Source organism: Diabrotica virgifera, chromosome 6 (assembly GCF_917563875.1).
Source record: "Diabrotica virgifera virgifera chromosome 6, PGI_DIABVI_V3a".
Taxonomy (NCBI): Eukaryota; Metazoa; Arthropoda; class Insecta; order Coleoptera; family Chrysomelidae; genus Diabrotica; species Diabrotica virgifera.
The window spans coordinates 204,448,821-204,474,129 of record NC_065448.1 but is presented as its reverse complement, the minus strand read 5'-3'; the positions used below and the strand labels follow the sequence as shown (position 1 = coordinate 204,474,129).

General features: G+C 32.5%; 1 protein-coding gene across 6 annotated transcripts in view; it reads right to left on the bottom strand.

Moving 5' to 3' along the window:
* Positions 1 to 24,959, bottom strand: part of LOC126886681 (GTPase-activating protein skywalker) — a 400,554-nt gene extending 375,595 nt beyond the window's left edge. For 5 of the 6 annotated variants that reach the window (XM_050653672.1, XM_050653670.1, XM_050653673.1 and 2 more), the window contains exon 1: positions 10,674 to 11,409. In XM_050653672.1, the coding sequence (XP_050509629.1) occupies positions 10,674 to 11,301 (628 nt within the window). In that variant the 5' untranslated portion in view covers positions 11,302 to 11,409. Of the gene's footprint in view, positions 1 to 10,673; positions 11,410 to 24,403 lie in introns of those variants that run through there. The other variant, XM_050653674.1, reaches the window with a different exon arrangement.
* Between the last annotated feature and the right edge of the window lie 350 nt (positions 24,960 to 25,309).

Here is a 25,309-nt window from a genome sequence, read left to right as displayed (position 1 = left end):
ATTAAAAAACAAGAAAAGCATGTTAAAAAAGTATATGGATATGCTTCATCAAGGAGACATTCATGCAGTTTCCATGTCAACATTCTCAACTATTTACAAACATTTATCCGTAGATACCTCAGTACAGAAATATCTGGAATTTCAAATTCCCATAAAATATATTCGTGCCATGGCACAACTTCGAACATCTAATCGCCATGTGTTAAAATTCACCTATAATGGTATAACATATCATATACGACAGAGTTTCCCAACCGGTGGGTCGCGACCCACTACTGGGTCGCCGGCGGATTTCAGGTGGGTCGCGGCGTGGCTCTTACAGTAGCTGAATAACGTACATATATATCATCATGGGTGAGGGATGGGTCGCGAATATGAAAAAACATCAGAAGGTGGGTCGCCAGACATAAAAGGTTGGGAACCACTGATATACGACCATCTGAAATCTGTACTACATATTTGTAACACAAACAAGTTGGAAACTCTTTAACATTTACTGTTTGAATGTCCCATTTACAGTTCGATGAAACCAGTTAATATGGCCCCCCTTAATAATTGCACCGACCTTATTGGTTGTCTTAATAATGTAACTATAATATCTGTGAAAGCAATTTCAATATATATTTGGAATATCATAAAACTTAGATCTTTTGTTTTAAACGAATAATCTTCAGTTTCTCCTTCATTGAGGTTTATTAAAAAAACCAAGCTCTCCATTTCAGTTAGTGATAGCGATTAACTTTTGTTTAAATTGGTTAATAGTTACTTATGTTCTAGACTAGTTGTTAGTTATATTCTGTACTTCAGTTTCTCCTTCATTGGTGTTTATTAAAAAAACCAAGTTCTCCAATTCAGTTAGTGATAGCGCTTAACTTTTGTTTAAATTTGTTAATAGTTACTTATGTTTTAGACTAGTTGTTAGTTATATTTTGTACTTAGTAAACTCATTGTTATAAAACTGTAGTTTTTAAAACCAATAAATGTCTATCTATCTATCTATCTATCTATCTATCTATCTATCTATCTATCTATCTATCTATCTATTTATCTATCTATCTATCTATCTATCTATCTATCTATCTATCTATCTATCTATCTATCTGTCTATCTATCTATCTATCTATCTATCTATCTATCTATCTATCTATCTATCTATCTATCTATCTATCTATCTATCTATCTATTTATCTATCTAAATAATAGGTTTGTTCTAGCAAATAGTCAAACTAGTTAGAAACCTTCAGCAAACAGTTGGTCAGTGAGAGAACATAATACAGTCACCAGTGCTATCCTCTCTACTCGCGCTGGTCCACTATTCGCTGATGGTTTCAAACCGTTTGAAACTGATGCTAGAACAAACCTTATAAGTACCAATATACTGTTGTATTCTTATTTATTTATGTGTGATGATATTCTTATATGTAATTTAATTTAATTAATGCATTAGTGATAATCTAATTTATCAACCAGATCACATATCAATATGTTTTCAATCTCAGGGCGAATTATAAAATTACTTACTTACTTTCGTGACTTCTAAGTATTTCTCAGTGGTTCCTAATTAGTCCAGAAAGCCACTGCGCATCCGCTAGGAAAAATATTCTAATTCGGATTTTTTGCACAATCTTACTCAAAAAGGACTCCTTTTAACAAATTTCCATGTTGCCAGGACCAACAGGTGGTCAAAAAATTTTTAAATTTGTTTTTTTCCTAAAATTATTTTTATTGCATGGAAAAAAGTTTTTTTAGGTTTTTTGGATCATTCCAAACAGAAAAGGTCTTCAGTGACTTTTTTCTAAAAATGATAGTTTTTGACATATAAGCGATTAAAAATTGAAAAATTGCGAAATCGGCCATTTTTAACCCTCAAAGACTATGTGAAAAACTGAAAATTTGAATGTTGCCAAGGTAGGTAGATATTCTTTAAACATCAATTGATGAAATCCCGAAGAGTTTTTTGCAATACAATATTCAAAACTCCTTTGTTTTTTAATTGCGAATCAAGCGTGCGCGACACTATTTTCCACCGACAGTATGGTGCAAATGAAAGGAATAAATTCGTTATTTCGAAAATCGGCGACTTTAAGAAAAAATCCCGAAACAGGTCGATTTTTATTTTTAAGTTATGATATTGTGGCATATATGGTATACTAGTGACGTCATCAGTCTGGGCGTGATGACGTAATCGATGATTTTTTTAAATGAGAATAGGGGTCGTGTGGTAGCTCGTTTGAAAGGTTCTTCAATTCTCCATCAATTAATGTAAACATTTACATAATTTTTTATACAGGGTGTCCTTCTACTTCTCTTTTTGTCAAATAATTTAATTTAATAAAATTTTTTTGGACACCCTGTGTAAATAATTATGTAAATGTTTATATTACTGAATAGAGAATTGAAGAACCCTTAAAATGAGCTAGCACACGACCCCTATTCTCATTTAAAAAAATCATCGATTACGTCATCACGTCCAGATGGATGACGTCACTAGTATACCATATATGCCACAATATCATAACTTAAAAATAAAAATCGACCTGTTTCGGGATTTTTTCTTAAAGTCGCCGGTTTACGAAATAACGAATTTATTCCTTTCATTTGCACCATACTGTCGGTGGAAAATAGTGTCGTGCACGCTTGACTAGCAATTAAAAAACAAATGAGTTTTAAATATTGTACTGCAAAAAACTCTTCGGGATTTCATCAATCGATGTCTAAAGAATATCTACCTACCTTGGCAACATTCAAATTTTCAGCTTTTCACATAGTTTTTGAGGGTTAAAAATGGCCGATTTCGCAATTTTTCAATTTTTAATCGCTTATATGTCAAAAACTATCATTTTTAGAGAAAAGTCACTAAAGACATTTTCTCTTTGGAATGATCCAAAAAACCTAAAAAAACTTTTTTCCGTGCAAAAAAAATAATTTTAGGAAAAAAACAAAAAAAAAACGTTTAAAAAATTTTTGACCACTTTTTGGTCCTGGCAACATGCAAATTTGTTAAAAGGAGTCCTTTTTGAGTAAGATTGTGCAAAGAATCCGAATTAGAATATTTTTCCTAGCGGATGCGCAGTGGCTTTCTGGACTAAATCGGGATAGGAAAAAAATAAAATAATAGACACATATGGGTTACAATTATAAATCAAAATTTTGTTTATTTTATATAAATGGCAATTACTGCTTAATATTTGTTAGATCTTATATTTATTTAATACAAACATTTAAAAATGGGAATCTTATTTCCTTTTGGTTTCCAATTTAAAACTTTTATTAATAATGAAACTATTAGGATTTATTAGCAACAAATTGATTTAAGTTTGATGAAAATCTTCTGATATTAGCGATTATGTTCTTCAATTTTTAATGTGGTATTTAATACAAAAACCCATACATTCATGTCTTGACAAATGAGACTGACCTTTATCTGGTGAACTGCGAATGTCCTCACACAAAAACCCGTTTCCTCCTACCCTTGGTTGCGATGAAAAACTCGTCCTGGCCTCCAGTAATGTTCTCCTTTGAAAACTACCTCGTATCGCTCACGTTCCTGCTTTTCTCGTGATGCTGTGTTCTACCTTTTTCGAACCACTTCAATCAGCCACCGTGACACTCTTTGCTCAAGGAGATTCTTTTCTCTCGACTCGGCCTACCTCTCGTTCCGATGGGTACTCAACACTCACGGAACTATACCGGCGTTTTCACTCTTCGTACACTACCGTCCACCACTGGACTTCGCCTCTCCACAGCTCAAAACATTCTGATCTCTCATCCTCATTCAATCCCCTACTTTCTCAATATCCCTTCCATATTCAAAAATCAACATTCCACCACAAATTTTAATTCGCCGTATTCCTCAATACCAACTTTTAATCTTTCTAAATATGTTTAATGGATTTCAAGAAAAAATAATCATTTCCCAATTTAAACTTACTTTCTACTTTTTACAAAACTTAATGACCTATTATCTATTTCACTGAGTCTTATTTAGCGTAGGCTAATGATCGAATCTTCCGCGAAACACTATAATGGTCCGCGTCACTCAACTTGTTTATCTGAGGCGCATTGTTACCGAGTTTCGTACACTTCTTCGAATCACTTTCTTAAAAACTAAATATAATAATTTGTTGTATACAGGTTGTTCTAAATTTACATGCCCGTGGTTGAGAAAATTGAAGATCTTTTATATTAATTTGAATTTTGCTTATAATTATAAAAATTTTAATTCTCATATCAAATAGAAATATAACAATACTTAACTAATAGTGAAATGAAAGATCGAGAGAAAGAGTGGACTAGGAAGGAAAAAACTATCGTGGCTAAGAAACATCCGACAATGGACAGGACTAAATTTTGAACAGCTAATAGGAACAGCTGAAGACAGAAAAGACTTTGCAATTGTAGTAGCCAACCTCGATTGAGGAGAGGGCATTTTAAATAGAAGAAGGTCAGATGATAGTCGTGGAAGAGACTCATCTCTCATCATTCCAGATTCGTAATAAAACTCCCAACTACAGCATCGCTCCCCTGAACTTCAATTAGTTGTAGAGTGAAAACAATAAACATAGGTCAGGTTTGTTACGGTTTAATTACTAAAAACTATGCAATTGGTGTAAACTTCATAAAAAACTTGTCCTGGAGAAGATCAAAACACACATTGTAAACAGATTGTATTTCAATTCATCACAAGATGAATATTTTGTCATCAAAATCTCACGAGTGATTACACTGATTATATTGTGTGAAATTTTTTTAATAGTAAGTAAATATATGTTTTCAGTGATTTATCTTACAAATTATTACAGATAAGATAACCAGTTCATCATGTAAAGTATAGAACGGTTGGATAAGAACACCGTGAATATCAGAAATATAAAGAAAAATTTAGAAACATAATAATTGGTGAAACTGTGGTAAAAATGACTGAATGGATATTTAGCTAAGAAGTAAGTTTTTAAAACCAAATATTAGGTATTATATAGTGACATGTTAACAATAGCCAATAATTTATAAAATCTAGACATAATAATGAATAAAATGGGGCCCGGTGAATTCGTAACTATTTTAATCCCCCATCCTAATTACAGGCCAATTGGTAACTCTGGCCCTCAGGTAATTTTTCGGTAACCAATCAACTACCGGTGAATTCGTAACTAAATAAAGGTATAATCTTTTAGACTTGAAATAAGCATATGGAAAATCTCTTTGCTTTTAAATTATTAGATGGATTTAAATAATTTATCATTGCTAAACATCTAAATATTGAATTTACAATTACTTGATAAAAACAAAGCTCGTGTAGAGCTATACTTGACGGAAATAATATTTATAACACTTGTTAATGAAACACTATAATATTGTTACAATTATTTTATTAAGATATTTCAATTTTTGCTATTTTTTATAGGTACATATAATACAAATATAATGTTTTTAAGCAAACCAAGAAACATTCGGTTTAGATTTAAGGTATTAGATTTAATCAATGGTTTCGAATTCACCTGAAGAAAGTTTCGAGTTGGCAGGTCAGGTAATAGAAAAGTTACGAATTGGCCGGTGTACATTTTGATTTGAAAATTTTTGTCATTAAAAGTTACGAGTTGGCGCGTGTCCAATAAAATACTAGGATGCAGTAAGGATATGTATAGAAATAGAAGGATCCTGAAGATTTATTGCCGAATCAAGGTACGAACGTTGAAGTGTTCAGAAGAATGAAGAAAGAAAACAAGTTGAAAGTAGAATAAAGGAAAGGAAACTACAACAACATGAAACAATAAAAACATGCGGAAGTTATAATTACTTAGTAAGTACTGTTCAACAAAGAAGGAACAGATGATGATGACGTTACAAACAGAATAAATAAAGCCAGAAGAATAATCAAATCGTTGAATGGAATATTGTGGAGTAAAGACATAGGAAAACAACGAAAAGTAACAATTTATAATAAGTTGATAAAAAGCACATTGATCTGAAACGTGGAGGATTAAAGAACATTAAAAGAGAAAACTAGAGGTTACGGAAATGGACGCACTAAGACGATCAAACAGAACATCAAAGTTGGAGAGTAACAAAAACAATTACTGATTGCAGAGGGCATAGAGGAAAAACAATTAACCTGGTACGAGCACGTTCAAAGGATGAGCGAGGAAAGACTCCCTAAAAAGACAATGAGATGGGTACCAAGAGAAAAACGAAAAAGAGGACGACCGAAAAAATCTTAGATTGGACTGGAACAACCGAGCGAACTGGCGCTTAGGCATCGGACAACGTTGCAGGACGTTATAAACCGATAATATGTATGTAAGTTACAACATCTGAGATATAAAATGCGTTATAAAAGAAGTATCTATGTAGAGCGCATAATAGCTTCTTAATCTTCTTTTAAATGTTTTGACAAGTGAAATATAACACAACTAAATAAAATACAAGAGAAAGCTAGTAAAATACATAGATAAGCAACCAATTAAGCCTTAAGTAAAGAAATGTTGCAATCTACACACTTTAGTACTATCCAAAATATACTATGTATTTGAAATATCTTGTAAGGGGTTCCATTTTTCCTAAGTTTTTAATTTTTTTAAATTAATTAATTTTTGTTTAGGTATTAATTTTTTTAAACAGTTAAAAAATTAATTAAAAACACTAATTTTCTCACTTAAGGTTTATTATTAAACCAAAATTATATTTGAAAAACCAAGATACTACAAAGGAACAGTTTTGTAATATGTAGTAATAAAAATGAATACTAGACGAAAAATACAATTAGTCCAGAGAAATAAAATTTTTCCCATGACACAACTCCCTCCAGGCCGAAACCAATTTTTTTGAGTAGTATGGACATCTATAATAATAACCTATATGTTTCCTGCAGCCGATTTTGATGATATACATAGTTATAAACAAATGAAGATCAAAAAACGGTAAATTTTCGCTTTTTTGGTCTATTACTAAAAAGTGAATCATTCCAAACAAATTTGATAATAAGAAACTCATAAATCGTATAAAAAACTTCAATATGGCGTTCGCTGAATATGTCTATCCTTATTTGTTGCTTAGACAATTGCAAAATAAGTCATAGATTTTGAGATTTTATAAATGTTCATAACTTATGTAAAAATTAAGTTAGAACCTTCTTATTACACGGAATGCTGATACGTCATGTGCTTAAATTATATTTTAAATTTCAAAGCAATTGGTCAAATAGTTTAAAAGTTATTTACTTAATTTGTTTATCTCAAATTCATTTTTTTTGCAACACTATAAGTCAGAAAATTATGAGGTTACAATAATACTTCGGACAGTTTATAAAAGAAGAACATTTATACTATTAACTTAATTTAAAAAAATGACAAAAAGTAATTTTAAACAGTGTAAAATTATTTTGCAAAAACATGTCGATTTTTTGCTTACTTATAAACAATTAGAATAACTTTTCAACCCTTACCCGTAGAAAAATTATTTTTTCATATTTAGAAAGACTGAATTTTTATACACATTTAGAAAGAAAAACAATTGTCCTAGGACAATTAGGGACGAAGTTAGCCCCCTTCCCTTTTTTTTTAATTCACATGTTCTTGCAAAATAATTTTGCAAAATTTAGAATTATTTTTTGTCATTTTTTTTAAATTAAATTAATAGTGTAAATCTTCTTCTTTCATAAACTCTCCAAAGTGTTACTGGCATCATTTTCTGACTTATAGTGTTGCAAAAAAAATTAATTTGGGATAAACAAGTTAAATAACTTGCATAACTATTTGACTGATCGCTTTGAAATTTAGGGTATTTTATTTATTTTATTTTATTTTATATTTGTTATTTTGCAATTTTCTAAGTAACCAATAAGGATAGGCATATTCAGCGAACGCCATATTGAAGTTTTTTATACGGTTTATGAGTTTCTCACTCTCAAATTTGTTTAAAATGCTTAACTTTTTGGTAATAGACGAAAAAAGCGAAAATTTACAGTTTTTTGATCTTCATTTGTTTATAACTATGTATATCATAAAAATCGGCTACAGGAAACATATAGATTATTATTATAGATGTTCATACCACTCAAAATATTTGGTTTCAGCCTGGAGGGGGATGTGTCACCAACAGGATATTTTTTTTCCTTATTTCTCTGAACTAAATATAACACAACAATTTAATCTAATAACAGTTCTAGAAAGAATTGAGAGAAACAGCTAAAAGGATTCACACCAATGCCCAAATGAAATAATTTTGTGCTATCCAAACCAAACTATGGATTTGAACTATCTTGTTAGGGGTTCCATTTTTCCTAATTTTTTAATTTTTTTATTAATTTTTTTAAACAATTAAAAAATTAATTACATAACACTAATTTTTTCGCTTAAGAAAATTATATTTGAAAAACAAAGATATCACAAGGAAACAGTTTTGTAATAGTAATAAAAATGAATGCTAGACGAAAAATATACAATATAACACAACAATTTAATCTAATAACAGTACTACTAGAATTGAGAAAAACAGCTAAAAGGATTGTCACACTAAAGTCCAAATGAAACAATTTTGAACAACAGAAGGAAAGAAAACAAGGAAGGAGTAGACGAACGTGAAAAAACATGGAAATAATTTATAAATCGCCTATAGAAACAAGCGTAAGGTAAAGGGTAGAAAAAGTTGCATCATCTATTAGTACATTCCTTCACGGTTTTTGCTGTAAATTTTAAAGAACTGCTTGAATTGACATGAAATTTGGCATACGCATAACTAACATGTCACACAAAAAAAGTGATATGGTGCCGATGTGTGCTTTTGCCCTGGGGGTAAGTTTCACCCCATCTCAGGGGTGAAAAAATATATGTTCAAGTTAAGTCCCGAAATGGATAAACTGACTAACTTTAAGCAACTTTTGTTCTATAGAGTTTTTTCACCAAATCAATACTTTTCGAGTTATTTGCAAGTGAATATGTTCATTTTTCAACAAAATAACCACGTTTTTAGACGGTTTTTCGCAAATAACTCAAAACGTAAGCATTTTGTCGAAAAAAATATTCTTAGCAAAACTATAGCCTATAAAAAAGTGAAAAAAACGGTGTATATATTAGGTCTCTATACCTAGCAAAAGCAGAGTTATAACTAATGAAAAATAGGTTCATATTAGAAAAATTCCAAATAGAATAATTCAATGTGAAATATCCAAATAATGAAGCATTATTGGGGAAAACATATAACAACTTTTTTAAAATGTTTAAAAAAAGCTTTGTCTGTTTTTATAAAAAAAAAATCTTGCATCAAATGTAAGCAAGTTACGCTCAAAATAAAGTTGGTCCCTTTTGATTTAGCAAAAAAAAAATCAGGAAGATCACCCCCCAATTAGCAACTTAAATGAAATTAATCGTTACCGCTTCACATGTTATTTTATTTATGTTGTGTTTATATGATCTGTAAGTTTCATCGATTCAAAGTGCTTATTTTTGAAAAAATTTGGTTTTAAAGTAAAATTTTTTAAAATTTTAATTTTGAAAAAACTGCTTTTTTTTCAAAATAACTTAAAAATTGTTAGAGATACCAAAAGTCTTAAACAATAAAAAAAGTCGGCTTTACTTTCCTGAATATTTTGTATTTTTTTGTTTTTCTGTAAGACAAAAATTGGTCAAGATTCGGTGTTTCTAAATTTGCATACACTCGTGATAAGTGACTCGTTCAAGCCCTTTTAACCACAGCTCTTTCAAAAATAAGGACTTTGAACCGATGAAACTTACAGATCGTATGATCAATACATACGCCAGTAAAAAACTTGTGAAGTGATAACAATTAAGTTCATTTGAAATGCTAATTATATTTTATATATTCTCGATTTCTTACCAAAAAAAGACCCACCTTTATTTTGAGCGTAACTTGTTTTTAATCAATTAATAATTAATTTTTTAATCAACTTAAAAAAGTTAAATAGAGCTTTCCCCAAAAAATTGCTTCGTTTTTTGGTTATGGCACGTTAAAATATACGATTTGGAATTTGACGAATATGAACCTATTTTTCATTAGCTATAACTCTGCTTCTACTAGGTACAGTGACCTAATTATATACACCAAGTTTTTCACTTTTTTACCTGCTATATTTTTGATAACAATTTTTTTCTACCAAATACTTACTTTTTGAGTTATGTGCGAAAAACCGTCTGAAAACGTGATTATTTTGTAGAAAAATTAACATATTCACTAAAATAACTCGAAAAGTATTAACTTGGTGAAAAAACTTTATAGAACAAGAGTTGCTTAGAATTAGTCATTTTATCCATTTCCGGACTTATTTCGAACATATATTGTGAAAATCGCCCCTAGGGCAAAAGTACACATCGGCACAATATCACTTTTTTTCTTTGACTTGTTAGCTACGTGTATGCCAAATATCATGTAAATCCAAGCAGTTCTTTAAAATTTAGAGGTTTTGCAATATTTTACTTTAAAGAACGTACTATATGAATATATTAAACAAGTAGTTTAAAAATCAATCTGCAAATCTTCTAAATAGATTTCTTATTTTTGTCATTAAATTGTATTTTATTGAATTATCAGCCTCACATCAATATTTTAAGGGTATTGATAAAAAAATTGGTACATTTTTTATTTAGAACATTTTTGACATTATCATGAATATTACTATCGAATAGTTTATCTAATAATATATATTTAATGTAAAAACTTACCAGTCATGAAGTGAAGAAGTAGAGCACATATTGGATATATCGTTGGACTATAAACAATATCGGGGCAAGCATATCCTAACACTGACACAACACGATCTGTAATACTTCTTCCTTTATGTGTCATATAATATGACTGACAGTGAGACGGTTCCACGAAGGGTGGCAAACTGACAGATTTGTCTGGTAGATCAGTGGTCCCGTAAACCTGGTTAACCATATCCCAGTAGAACCCTTCCATAAAATTGGACTTGTCATTTTGATGCTGTGTACACAACTCTGGCCACAGTTCGGTTCGGATTGGACTGTTCACAGGCCAAGAATTATTCCGTAAGATTTGTTTCACTTCTTGCTTTCGGCCCTGCTGAAGAAGGCTTTTGATTTCACTGATGTTCTTCAACGGTTTCGAAGAAGGGCTAGGTGGGATCACTCGTATACCACTGGAGTCCACTAAAGGGGTAAATACGGAGTTGTCCTCCACTTCTTCCAGAACCGAAGGCATTATCAGCATCCCCGCGGCCCTCCTGCCGGTAGAGGGTCCCTCTATGTCAAGTCCTGCAGCATTTTTTTTGTACCTGGAACGGAAGACTTGATTGAATTTTTGTAGAATGAAGCCCGGCCCCGCTGTCATACCACACTCACTCTATATAAATCTGACCTCTACTAAACTGTTTAATAATGGTCTAAAATGTCAGAATTGATTTTAATAAGATAATCGCACTGGATGTGCTCTTGTTGTTGTGTGTTGTGACGAAATCTTATCTTGTTAAGTATGACAGAGATAAAGATAACAAATTGTTTTTATATAATTCTGGGCAACAAGTAATAGTGCAGTCAGTGAGGGTATTCGGCTCCGAATTCCATCCTACTTATTAGTGATGTTAGAAGAGAATATTCTCGAGAACGGGAATATTCTCGAGAATATTCTCGGCCAGAAAATTCGCTCGATTATTTTTTAATGATTTTAACTACCAATCGTATAGTAAGATATTTGATCACGTGTTTAATTCTGTCCAATCAGATTAAAATTATACTGAGAATTATCTACTGTAGAAAATTACCGATAGAATTTTTTAAGTAGATTGTTTATGTTTAATGGCAACCAGTTTCCTAGTTTTGACAACTGTCACATTTAAGAAAATATCCATAATATGCGTATTAAAAAATAATCTTACGAATATCACACGACAGTAAGAATAAATAAGAAAATAATGCTTCATTTTTACTCAAAATTTGTTGTCATTGGGCAATATCCACTCGAGCCCTGCGGGCTCTCGTGTCTATTGCCAGACAACAAATTTTCGAAAAACTGTCGCATTATTTTCAATTTATTCTCACTCTCTTGTGATATTATACCCGATAATATTCTCAGCAAAAATTTTCTATATTTTCAAAAACCGAAATAAAAATAAAAACTAGATACGGGTCAAATTATTATAATTTAAAAAATATGTAGGTGTTTTGCTTTTGCCAATCCCATGAACCACTAGCAAGGGTGTTTACAGTGTCAATTTTTATTGTTTTGGTGCAATATTAACGTGCAAATATTTAGAATGGTGTTCATTTAAGCAGAGAAGAACAAGTTGAGGAAACTGATTTTGTAGATAATTTAGCAACTCTAAAATATGGTGATGAGTCGGCTGAAATAATGGCAGATTTGACACTTTATCGGTCTAAGGAGAGATTTTTTGGAAAACTCATCATCATTCTCTTTGCCTTATCCCTATGCGGGGTCGGCTTCCCTAATTGCATTTCTCCACACAATTCTATCTTGGGTCATATCAATGTTAATCCCCTTTACCAACATGTCCTGCCTTATCCTCTCCCCCCAGGTCTTCTTTGGTCTTCCTCTCCTACTCCTTCCAGGGATCTGCACTTCAGCTATTCTTCGTATTGGGTGATTAACGTCTCGACGTTGAACATGACCAAACCATCTTAACCTATGCTCTCTCATTTTGGCATCAATTGGTGCCACACCTAGACTTCCCCTAATATACTCATTTCTAATTTTATCCTTCTTTGTCACTCCACTCATCCATCTAAGCATTCTCATTTCCGCCACATGCATTCGTTGTTCCTCTTTCTTTTTCACTGCCCAACATTCAGTTCCGTGCATCATAGCCGGTCTTATGGCTGTTTTATAGAATTTTCCCTTCAACTTCATTGGAATTTTTCTGTCACACAACACACCACTCGCTTCTTTCCACTTCATCCAACCAGCCCTAATTCTACTGCATGCATCTCCATCTATTTCTCCATTACTCTGTAATACCGATCCTAGGTACTTAAAACTATTGCTTTTCACAATCATTTCACCATCCAAAGATACCATTTTATTTGTAGTAACTCCATCTTTAAATAAACATTCCAAATACTCTGTTTTTGTCCGACTAAGTTTTAAACCTTTTTCTCCAGAGCTTGTCTCCACTGTTCCAGTTTTTGTTCTAAGTCTCTTTCACTATTTCCTATTAACACTACATCATCAGCATACATTAGGCACCATGGAATACTACCCTGTAGTTTCGATGTTATCTGGTCCAAAACTAATGAGAATAAATAAGGAAGGACTAAGCACCGAGCCTTGGTGCAATCCTACTTTCACCTGAAATTTATCAGTCTCTCCCACACCTGTCCTAACACTAGTCGTTACTCCCTCATACATATCTCTCACAATCTTTACATATTCGCCAGGGACTCCTTTCTTATTGAGAGCCCACCACAGAATCTCTCGAGGAACTCAATATCAATGAATACCATATGAGCGTTGGTCTCTTTATTCCTGTATTTTTTCATCAGTTGCCTTACAATGAAAATTGCATCTGTTGTTGATCTGCCCTGCATAAAGCCAAATTGATTATCGGATATTTCGGTTTCTTCACGTATCCGTCTATCAATTACTCTCTCCCATATTTTCTTGGTGTGGCTAAGTAGTTTTATAGCCCTGTAGTTTGTGCATTGTTGTATGTCTCCTTGTTTTGTAGACAGGTACTAATATACTGCTTCTCCATTCGTCTGGCATTTGTCCAACTTCCATAATTCTGTTAAATAGGCCTGCTAGCCAACTTATTCCTGTCTCTCCCAATGCTCTCCATACTTCCCCAGGAATATCATCTGGTCCTACTGCTTTTCCTTTCTTTATTTTTTGAAGCGCTTGAGCCACTTCCTCGTTTGTTATTCTGGTAACCATTGCTGTTACTGTCTCCGTTAACTCGACAGGCTGTCTGTCAAATTCTTCATTTAATAAACTGTCAAAATACTTTCTCCATCTCTTTTTGACATCCTTTTCGTGAATTAGTATTTTATTATTTTCATCTCGGATACATCTAATCTGATTAAAATCTCTTGCTTTCTTTGCTCTCTGTTTGGCTATTTTATATATCTTTGTTTCGCCTTCCCTGGTATCAAGTTGATCGTATAGGTTTGAATACGCTTCTGCTTTAGCTTTTGCTACTGCTACTTTCGCTTCCTTTTTGGCGACCAACTATATATAGTTTTGAAGATCTATATCCGATCTGGTTTCTTGCCACTTTTTATATAATTTTCCCTTCTCTTTTATTTTTCCTTGTGCTTCATTTGACCACCGCCAAGTCTCTTTATCCTCATATTTTTTGGAAAACTATACGTTGTAAAATCAATTGAAAAATTAGACTTAATCATATGGTGAAAAGGTACAATGTTTCTGAACAAAATTAACTAAAATAGCAGTTGATATATTAAGCATGCCTTCATCCAGTGCAGCGACTGAAAGAAAATTCAGTACTTATGGGTTTTCTTATCCACTTCTCTAAAAGAAACCGGCTCACCGCTGAGCGGGCTCGTAAGGTAACTTTTATTGCTCACAATTTAAAATTTTTAGACGTAGACCAATCCATGACTGAGCTGGCCACTCGTGAAAAACAAAATCCCACAACTCATCAGTACATTGAAATGCAGATTGTAGATGACTAGGATGAGCTAATGATAGAAATAGATTCTGAATCTGAGGTCTCGTCTTTTATCATACCACATCGATTATTTGCTGTTAAGAAGAAAATTTCATTTTTTTATCAAAGAAATTTTATGTTTTCTGTTATTTTGTATTTTTTTATATACAAATAACACTGTTGTTTCATCTCATAATTTTGTATATAAGATCATAATTTTTAAAACCCTATTTTTCATCTTCAACAATATTCTTAAGTGCGTCATGGGGTTCATTCTTAGAAAATTCTCCATATCGAGAATATTCTCGAGAATATTCTCCTATTTTTCATTCTCGAGAACTTTCCAACACTAATCCTACTGCATCAATTTACTTGATATTTTCACTGAAAGTAGGTAATAGCTTAAGAATCAAAGTCTACCCTAACTTCTATGGCGCTTTTATCTTGGGGTGGTTCCCACCCCTTCTTGTGAGTGGAAAATTTTTTCGTCAAAAAAACCACGGAAGTGGCTAGAGAACCTGATTCTAAACAAAAATTGTTCTACATTTTTTTTTGAAAACTCGATACTTTTATTCGTGTTTGATTGTTCCCCGCACAAACCTTATGGAAATTAGGTCTCAGTGGATTTCGTTCATACTTTGGGAAAATTCTCTTTGAAACATCCTGATAAAAAGTTCTCATGGGCACAACTCAATCGTATGAAGGATTTTCAATATATAGAGGCACAAACTCAAAAAATTATTCCCTGAGTTACTGGTTATCTGGCAACACGCAGAAGTTTGGATCAAGGAATAGTACTAGTAGTCTAGAATTTTTTCCTGGATATCCAATGGCGACCTTTACTTTGACCTTGACCTTCAACGGACGTCATCTTCTAGAGTTTCGAGGGTTTTCGGCATTAAATTGATATAAACAGATTACTCATGGATTTTTGGGATCCCTAAACACGAATATGCCATCAGAACTGACCTCCGGAGGACGTGGTGCCCAGGTCCACTGCAAGGGACGTCATCTTCTAGAGTTTCGATGGTTTTCGGCATTTAATTGATGCAAATGAATTATTGGAGGGTTTTTTGAGGTCGCTAAACACGAATATGCCACCAGAACCGACTCCCGGAGGACCTGGTTTCCAAGGTCAATGAAAGGCGCTCCTGGAGTTTCGAGAGTCTTTGGTACTACATTAATGCAAACGGATTAGTTATAGGTTTTTGGGGTTGCTGAACACGAATACGTGATCAGCACAGTCACAGGAGCACCTGGTGCCTAAGACAGGTTATTTTCTGAAGTTTCGGAGGAATCAAATGGGTTACTCTTAGGTTTTTAACTCCAGAAGATAACCTGTCTTAGGCAACAGGTGCTCCTGAGTCTGTGCTGATCACGTATTCGTTTTCAGCAACCCCAAAAACCTATAACTAATCAGTTTGTATTAATGTAGTACCAAAGACCCTCGAAACTGCAGGACCGCCTTTTATTGACGAGGTGCTCCGGGAGTCGGTTCTGGTGGCATATTCGTGTTTAGCGACCTCAAAAAACCCTCCAGTAATTCATTTGTATCAATTAAATGCCGAAAACCATCGAAACTCTAGAAGATGACGTCCCTTGCAGTGGCCCTGGACACCACGTAATCCGGAGGTTAATTTTGATGGCATATTCGTGTTTAGCGATCCCAAAAACCCATCAGTAATCTGTTTATATCAATTTAATACCGAAAATCCTCGAAACTCTAGAAGATGACGTCCGTTGAAGGTCAAGGTCAAAGTAAAGGTCGCCATTGGATAGCCAGGAAAAAATCCTAGACTTCTAGTACTTTTCCTTGATCCAAACTTCTACATGTTGCCAGATAACCAGTAACTCAGGGAATTGGAATACCCAGTAAATCTTATAATTTTCCGAGTTTGTGCCTCTATATCTTGAAAATCCTTCATACGATTGAGTTGTGCCCATGAGAACTTTTTATCAGGATGATTCAAAGAGTATTTTCCCAAAGTATTAACGAAATCCACTGGGACCTAATTTCCATAAGGTTTGCGCGGGGTACTTTGTCAATATCATTTTTTTTGTAAGCATTTATTAACAATCAGAATTACATATTCTAATTATGAGTTAATTTGATAACAAGTACAATAACTTATATCAACTATAGTATTGTACACTAAAATGTCGTTATGAGGTACATCACCCAGCGGTTTCACCTCAGTTTCAGCGAAGATCTATGGGCCACAATCTTCGCAATCTTCTGTTGTTTAGTGGCTGCAGTAGTGGTAATATTAATTGGTTGGGGTGGCCTTCCAATTTCTCGTGGTGTCTGTTGGCTCTTTCTTGAATTACTGTGCTGACTAACGGGATGTTTGGGTCTCTATGAAATCAACCAAATCAACCAAACCCTTCATAGAGACCTAAACATCCCGTCAATATCATTGAAAAATGACACCTTTTTGGACGTTTTTTTGGGAATACATTAAAAATTATGCATCTAACGAAAAAATCTGTATAAAACATTTTTGTAGCTTATGAAAAATCAAAGAGATTCATTTCTTCATAAATCTTCTAGTTGTAATACAAAAAGAGATTTGGTAGGTGAAAAGAGATTTTTTTTGTGCATGCTCAAATCGTTGTATTCAACTTAAATTAACAGAGAAATGGTCGATTTTAGGGGTATAATGCTACCAATATCTTTTATAGTGTTTGAAAAGATCTTTAAAATGGGCACTGTTAAATGTCGATTACAGTCAAACTAAGCGAGATATGGTGCAAAAAAAATTGATGACTAATGTATTTTAAGGAAATTCCCTCACCCACCAGAATTAAAATGCATCGTTTTCTTTTTAAAATACCTTTTACTATAGTGTTATTTCTATGTTCAAAAAGTTGGACGGGTTTAAAATGAATAATTTTTGAAAAAAAAAATAAGATCAAATTATAGAGCGCATTAAATTTTCTTAAAAATCTTCGTTTTTCTCCATGTAACTCGAAAATGATAAGAGATACGAAAAAAATATACAGTACAAAAATATAGGTTTTTTTTTCAGATAACAATTTTTTTTCTTTTTCCATTACTATATCTCTATCATTTTCGAGTTACATGGAGAAAAATAAAGATTTTTAAAAAAATTTAAAAATGGGTTCTTTAATTTGATCTTTTTTTTTTTCAAAAACGCATTTAATCCCTTCAACTTTTTGAACATAGAAATAACACTATAATAAAAGGTATTGTAGAAGTAAAACGATGAATTTAAGTCTGGTGGATGAGGGGTTAATATACTTCGCATTTTATCGTAAAATAAATAAGTCATAAATTTTTTTGCACCATATCTCGCTTAGTTTGAATGTAATAGACATTTAACAGTGCTCGTTTTAAAGGTCATTTCAAGCACTACAAATGGTATTGGTAGCATTATACAATTATACCCCTAAAATCGACCATTTCTCTGGTATTTTAAGTTGAATACACCGATTTGAGCATGCACAAAAAAATCGCTTTTCACCTACCAAATCTCTTTTTGTATTATAACTAGAAGATTTATGAAGAAATGAATCCCTTTGATTTTTCATAAGCTAAAAAATGTTTTAGACAGATTTTTTCGTTAGATGCATAATTTTTAAGGTATTCGCAAAAAACCGTCCAAAAATGAAATTGACAAATTTTCAACCACGAATAACTCAAAAAGTATTGAATTTTAAAAAAATATATATAAAGCAGTTTTTGCTTAGGATTAAGTTCTCTAGCCACTTCCGTAGCTATTTTGACCCAAAAAATTTTCCACCCTCGAGAAGGGGTGGCAACAACCTCTAAGAAAAAAGCGCACATCGGCATAGGGTAGACTTTGGATTAGGATATATAATAAGTAGAGGCTATTCCCAAAATTTTATTAAAATCTATGCAGTACTTAGGATAGAATTCGGAGATAATATCCTGTTTTTACTCTCATTTATATAGACTGGCGTATTTATAAAATTCTGGGCAACAAGTAAATCTATCAAAAATTTATCACTCCCATAAACACACCAACTTGTATTTAACAGAAGTTTATAGATTGACTTTTATCACTTCTTAAGTAATATTGATTATTTTATTTCATGCAATTAATGTAAACTGAATACATCCTGCTTGTTAAATTTAAGTAGGTAAGTAAATACTCCAGGGAAATAAGGCAAAAATATACCATGTTTGGGCCACTTGACCAGCCAGATTGCAAATGGGTTTTTCGGATACTATATACCTAATACATTATAAATACAAAAATGCCCGTCACAGTTCGGACGAGAATTTTAATTATTATAACAAATAAGGGTCAAAAATGGCAATTTTTTCGTTTAACTCGCTACAAGTAAAAATAGGGTAATTCATATCTTATTTAGGGTATTCATCTTTTGGTAGATGAGCAAATGTTTTAGTATGGCAGTACTGGAAAAATAAAACTAAAATTTCGAAAATGAAAAATTTGCTATATAGGTAGGTCTGGATCCCGCGTATGAAAAAAAAGTTGATTAATAATAAGCTGAAAATTTGTTAATAGCTTAAGGGTGTCTAGTCGGATAAACTTTTATATATGGGAACACTGGAACAGGTGGAACAGGTGGAACAGGTTAAAAATTTGGAACGGTCACAGCACGAAAACGGCACATTTATTTTGTCCGAGACAATAGACTTAAGCTCTCCGAACAGAGATTAAACTCTCATGCAAAAATCGGACTGCTATTTATCACCTGTCATAATTCCTGTCATTTGACATATTCTACATGTTCCACTCATTAAAACGCCCATTTGGTAATAAATAGCAATCTGATTTTTGCATGAGAGTTTAATCTCTGTTCGGAAGTTTAAGTCTGTTCTGTCGGACAAAATAAATGTGCCGTTTTCGCGGTCTGACCGTTCTAAATTTTTAACCAGTTCCACAATTAAAACTGCCTCTGTTCCAGTGTTCCCATATATCAAAGTTTGTCCGACTAGACACCCTTAAGCTATTAACAAATTTTCAGCTTGCTAATAATCAACTTTTTTTTCATACGCGGGATCCAGACCTAATAGCTTTTGCAAAAATGAACATAAGATGTTGTATGGCATGAAAAGTTGAGTCCAACAGTCCATATATAATGCACAAAAAAATGCAAGATGATTCGTCAATTAGTTTAAGTAGGTATTATTCAATTTGTTCATCCCACAGAGCTTTTTTTTGCAATGTTATTGCTCAGAAAATGATAATGATATAGCGATTTTTCGGGTACCACATGAAAGAAGAAGACCTATATTTTCAAAATATTTAAAAAAAGGTCATTTTTACCATTGCAAAAACATTTTACTAAAGAAGAATAATATTTGTTTTATAAATAATTTGAACAACTTTGTTAATATTAACTGTAGACTAAGTACATTCACTTTGTTATTTGTAAAGCTGATATCTTTAAACAAATTATCACAAAAAAAATTTCGCCTAAATCAATTAAGGTCAAAGTTAGCCTCTTTTTTTATTCAATTCACAGCTTCTTTGTTTATAACAATTAAGCAACCTAACTAGCTCCATTTTGAAATTCAAGCTATATAGTTTATGTGTAAAAGTTTGAGTAAACTTTAAACTTCAACAGAGTGGTTAATGAAGCTTTAAAAATGAGGTGCTAACGAAAATCGAGGGGAATTATTAAAACCAGGCACTCAAAAAATGAAATTGATTCTTCAAACATATGCTGCTATTAATATCTCCAGAGCTTGTTGATGGATTTTGATCGTTATTTTTTTAATTAGTATGTATGTACTCATAGTCTTGTAGAGTACATTATATACATATATCCCCACCTAACATTATAAAATGTTAGGGGGAACCCTCTTATTACTCAGGGAAATGAAAAATAGATTACCAATGATTCTCAGACCTACCGAATATATACATTAAGTATATAATTTCATAAAAATCGGTCAAGCTGTTTCTGAGGAGTATGGCAAATGACAACTAACAATGTGACAGGATTGTATTCCAATTTTATAGATGTAAATATATAGATGCTATTAAAAAAAAGGGGTTGGTGATAGAAGGGTGAAAATTAAGGGTTGTATGTATTTTTTAATGCTACATCATATAAAATTGGGGAAGACAATTTTGTCCAAAAAAAGTAAGGGGGAAAACACCCCTTATCACTTATTGGTAAAAAAATAGTGTACAAGCTATTCCCTGTCCTACAGGATATACTTGTAAAATTTCATAAAAATCAGTCAAGGAGTTTCGGAGGAGTATGGTAACAACCGAGGTAACAACACAGTGACTAACCTAGGCGAATTTTTTTTGAAAATTCGTGTTAAAATACCAGCTTTTCAAATACCAAAGTAGATTTAGTCTACAGTCAATATTAACAAAGTAATTCAAATTATTTATAAGCCAAAAAATGACTCTAATTTAGTAAAATATTTTCGGAATGGTAAAATGACTTTTTATTGATTTTTTTTAAATACATTGAAAATATAAGTATTCTTCTATCATGTGGTTTCCGCAGAATTGCTATATCGTTATTATTTTCTGAGCAATAACATTGCAAAAAAAGCTCTGTGGGATAAACAAATTGAATAAAATTTAAACTAACTGACGAATCGTCTTGAAATTTTTTGGGCATTATATGGACTATTTGACTCAACTTCTCGTGCAATATCAAAGTCTTCAGTTAATTTTCGCAAAAGTTATAGCAAATTTTTCATTTTCGAACTTTTAGTTGTGTTTTGCAATTTTCGAAGCAACAAATGGTCTGACCAAAATTCAAAAACTGCCATTTTAAATCTTTGCTCATCTACTAAAAAATAAATACTCCAAATAAAATATTGAATTACCCTATTTTTAGCTAGAGCGATTTAAATGAAAAAATTGCCATGTTTGATCCTTATTTTGTTAGTAAGTAACTAAAATTTCCGTTCTCGTCCGAACTGTGACGGAAATTTTTGTATTTATAATGTTTTAGGTATATAGTACCCATATATCCATATACCCTAGTAATAGTACCGTATTTATAATGTTTTAGTTATATAGTACCCAAAAAACCATTTGCAACCTGGCTGGTCAAGTGTCCCGACAAAAACCTTATTTCTCTGCACTAAAAATTGTCTCACAAAGATATTATTTTCAATGAGCTTTTTAGTGGGTCAATAAAGTTTTTACTTACGGATATAATCAAACAAGGTAGAACATTTTATAATTTCATTCAGAAATGTACTTACTTATAATAAACAACATATCAAAAAATTTTACTCCAAAAGTAGGTGCTTAATTTTTTATTAAACCAATGAACTGAGAAATTAGTTGTTTTTTAAAATGCCTACGAAAATATAAATTTTAGAAAAAAACTGACGACCATTGAAAAATTCAGAAAATTGTACAAAAAAAAAACCTTACATAAGTACTTATAAAGATTTTTCTAAAATTAAATCTAAGTACACCTTCTATAATTATTTATTTATAACGCTCGAGTCACCCCTCTCATTAACATTGGCGCACTACCTTACAGAGTCCGGCAAAGCGTGTGGTTGAGTTAATTTACCATAACTTTTTAACTAATTGATCAAATTAAATTTCACAAATTGTAAATGACAAAAGAACATTAAAGCTATATTATAGATATATTACAAAGAAGAAACAAAATATGTGCATAAGTACAGTGTGGGCAGAAAGTGAAATGTACATGAATTTTGTTTAAAAATTATTTAAAAATGTGTTACTAATACAATTTTAGCTATATAAATCTGAAACTTACACAAATTTACACAAAAAATGTAATTTTTGAAAACTTCGTAGTTTTACAGAATTACTACCACTTCCTAGGGAGTCTACTACCACTACACTACCAAGGAGTCCCTGGTGAATATATAAAGATTGTGAGGGATATGTATGAGGGAGTAACGACTAGTGTTAGGACAGGTGTGGGAGAGACTGATCAATTTCATGTGAAAGTAGGATTGCACCAAGGCTCGGTGCTTAGTCCGTATTTATTCTCATTAGTTTTGGACCAGATAACAGCGAAACTGCAGGGTAACATTCCATGGTGCTTAATGTATGCTGATGATGTCGTGTTAGTAGGAAATAGTGAAAAAGACTTAGAACAAAAACTGGAACAGTGGAGACAAGCTCTGGAGGAAAAAGGTTTAAAACTTAGTAGGACAAAGGCAGAGTATTTACAATGTTCATTTAAAGATGGAGTTACTACAAATAAAATGATATCTTTGAATGGTGAGCTGATTGTAAAAAGCAATAGTTTTAAGTACCTGGGATCGGTATTACAGAATAATGGAGAATTAGATGAAGATGCATGCAGTAGAATTAGGGCTGGATGGATGAAGTGGAAAGAAGCGAGTGGTGTGTTGTGTGACAGAAAAATTCCAATGAAGCTGAAGGGAAAATTCTATAAAACAGCCAAAAGACCGGCTATGATGTACAGAACTGAATGTTGGGCAGTGAAGAAGAAAGAGGAACAACGAATGCATGTGGCGGAAATGAGAATGCTTAGATGGATGAGTGGAGTGACAAAGAAGGATAAAATTAGAAATGAGTATATTAGGGAAAGTCTAGGTCTGGCACCAATTGATGCCAAAATGAGAGAGCATAGGTTAAGATGGTTTGGCCATGTTCAATGTCGAGACGTTAATCACCCAATACAAAGAATAGCTGAAGTGCAGATTCCTGGAAGGAGTAGGAGAGGAAGACCAAAGAAGACGTGGCAGTAGACGATTAGGCAGGACATGTTGGTAAAGGGGATTAATATTGATATGGCCCAAGATAGAATTGTATGGAGAAATGCAATTAGGGAATCCGACCCCATATGGGGATAAAGACAAAGAGAATGATGATGAAAATTGAATGAAGGGTATGATATTGCAAGATTTGTGAGAAGTCAAAGACTGTCATGGCTGGGACATGCCCAGAGACAAGAAGAGAAAAAACAACAAAGAATATATTACATTGATACGTTGGAAGTCGATAGGAAGGCTGAAGAAAGGAAAACCCAGAACGAGATGGTTGGATGATGTGGAAGACAACCTGAAAATCATGAACATAATACAATGGAGGAGAGGGGCACACGAGAGATCTGAATGGAAGGACATAGCCAGAGAGGCAAAGACCTATCCAGAGTTTACCAATTATAGAAAATAATAATATTAAGATTTCTGTGGTTAGAGTAAATTTTAATTTCACAAAATAGCAAAGATATCCAATGGCATATTTGATTCACAGTGCTTCAATAAAAATGTGAGGGCTAAATTGACACTCTCTGCACGTAGGTAGGTATACCCCACATGACTTCAATTTACCTATTTTGAAAATGTTCTATCTCTTATGAAAATAATACCACAGAGGTTTATAGATTTCTTATGGTATGTTAAGTTTAATTAACGTAGTAGGTAACCATGTCCTTTATCTCTGTTTATGTACATATTAAGTAATTTACACTATTTTTAATGCAAAATAAAAAATAATCAATCTTATTAAGAATAATGCAACAGAGCGAAAATTGCAAAAAAGTCATGAGTTTCTTGTAACTTCAGATTGTTCAGATTAAAATAACATTGAGTTTTACAGAAAAGAAAACTAGAGATTTATATATTTAGTATTTTGGCAACAATAAAATCTCTACATTAAATAAATTCTTACTATTTTTTCAGTCAATTATGTGTCACACAATGGTCACACAGGGCACAGGGTAATTATGTGATTTGACTAGAATTTTGTTAAATCTGAACAATGACAGATCTACTGCTGCACATATTTCGGAGGGAAAGTATAGTGCACTGATATTTTAAGTTATTTTTGAAATGATTGAATAATAATAATTGTTACTTACACCCCGTTGAAGTCCTAATACTGATGAATTAAAAAGCTCACTTTCCACAGAAACATTGAGTATTTTGATAGCACGAATAATCGATCCCGACTCCCGTACAGTTGAACGCCCTTTTCGATTTTTTTTAACGAAAAAGACTCACGCACTGACCAGGTTGTTTTTCGTCAACTGTTCGCAAACTTCATATAAAACGACCGACTTAGTACGGTAAACACAATAAATATAAACCGCAAGTCAATTAAAGCAGGCAATAAAAATAGCTTCACTGTTTACAAAAGTCAATGTTATCCACTAGGTCGATATGATCAGTAAAAATTACTGATTTACCAAGGAGGCAGAGTAATGAAGAACGGTACTTTCTGAAGACCTTTATTTAAGTTAAGAAAGTAGAAAAAAGCCACTCCCTATGTAAAAACTTCTTTTGATGATACACACTGTATACACAATTTTGACAACTTCACCTTAAACACGTGACTCATGACAGTCACGCGGTTTTTGTAGCAATCTCCCGATCTCTCAAGTTTAGTTTCACCAAACTACTGTTCGACTATCCCAAATAAATGATTTCAATAAAGTCAACAATGGTTGCATAAAATTACTGACAGCCGCAATCGGGCATAAATTGGTAAAGGGAATGAAAGGAATCTACTAAAGTTAGGCAACACAATAGACACTACCGATCTTAGGCCCTCTACGAGTAGTAGAATACACTAAAATGTTCAGAGATGTATTAGGATGGAATGCTAATTCCCGAAATTTAAATATAATAGAGATTTATTTAAATAAGTTTTTAATATAAACATTCTACATTTGTTTGTTTAAAAATTGTTAAACGATAAAAAAATGTTTTAGTCTAGAATAATGGTACTAATATAAAATTTATTAAAAACTTAAAAAAAGTCATCC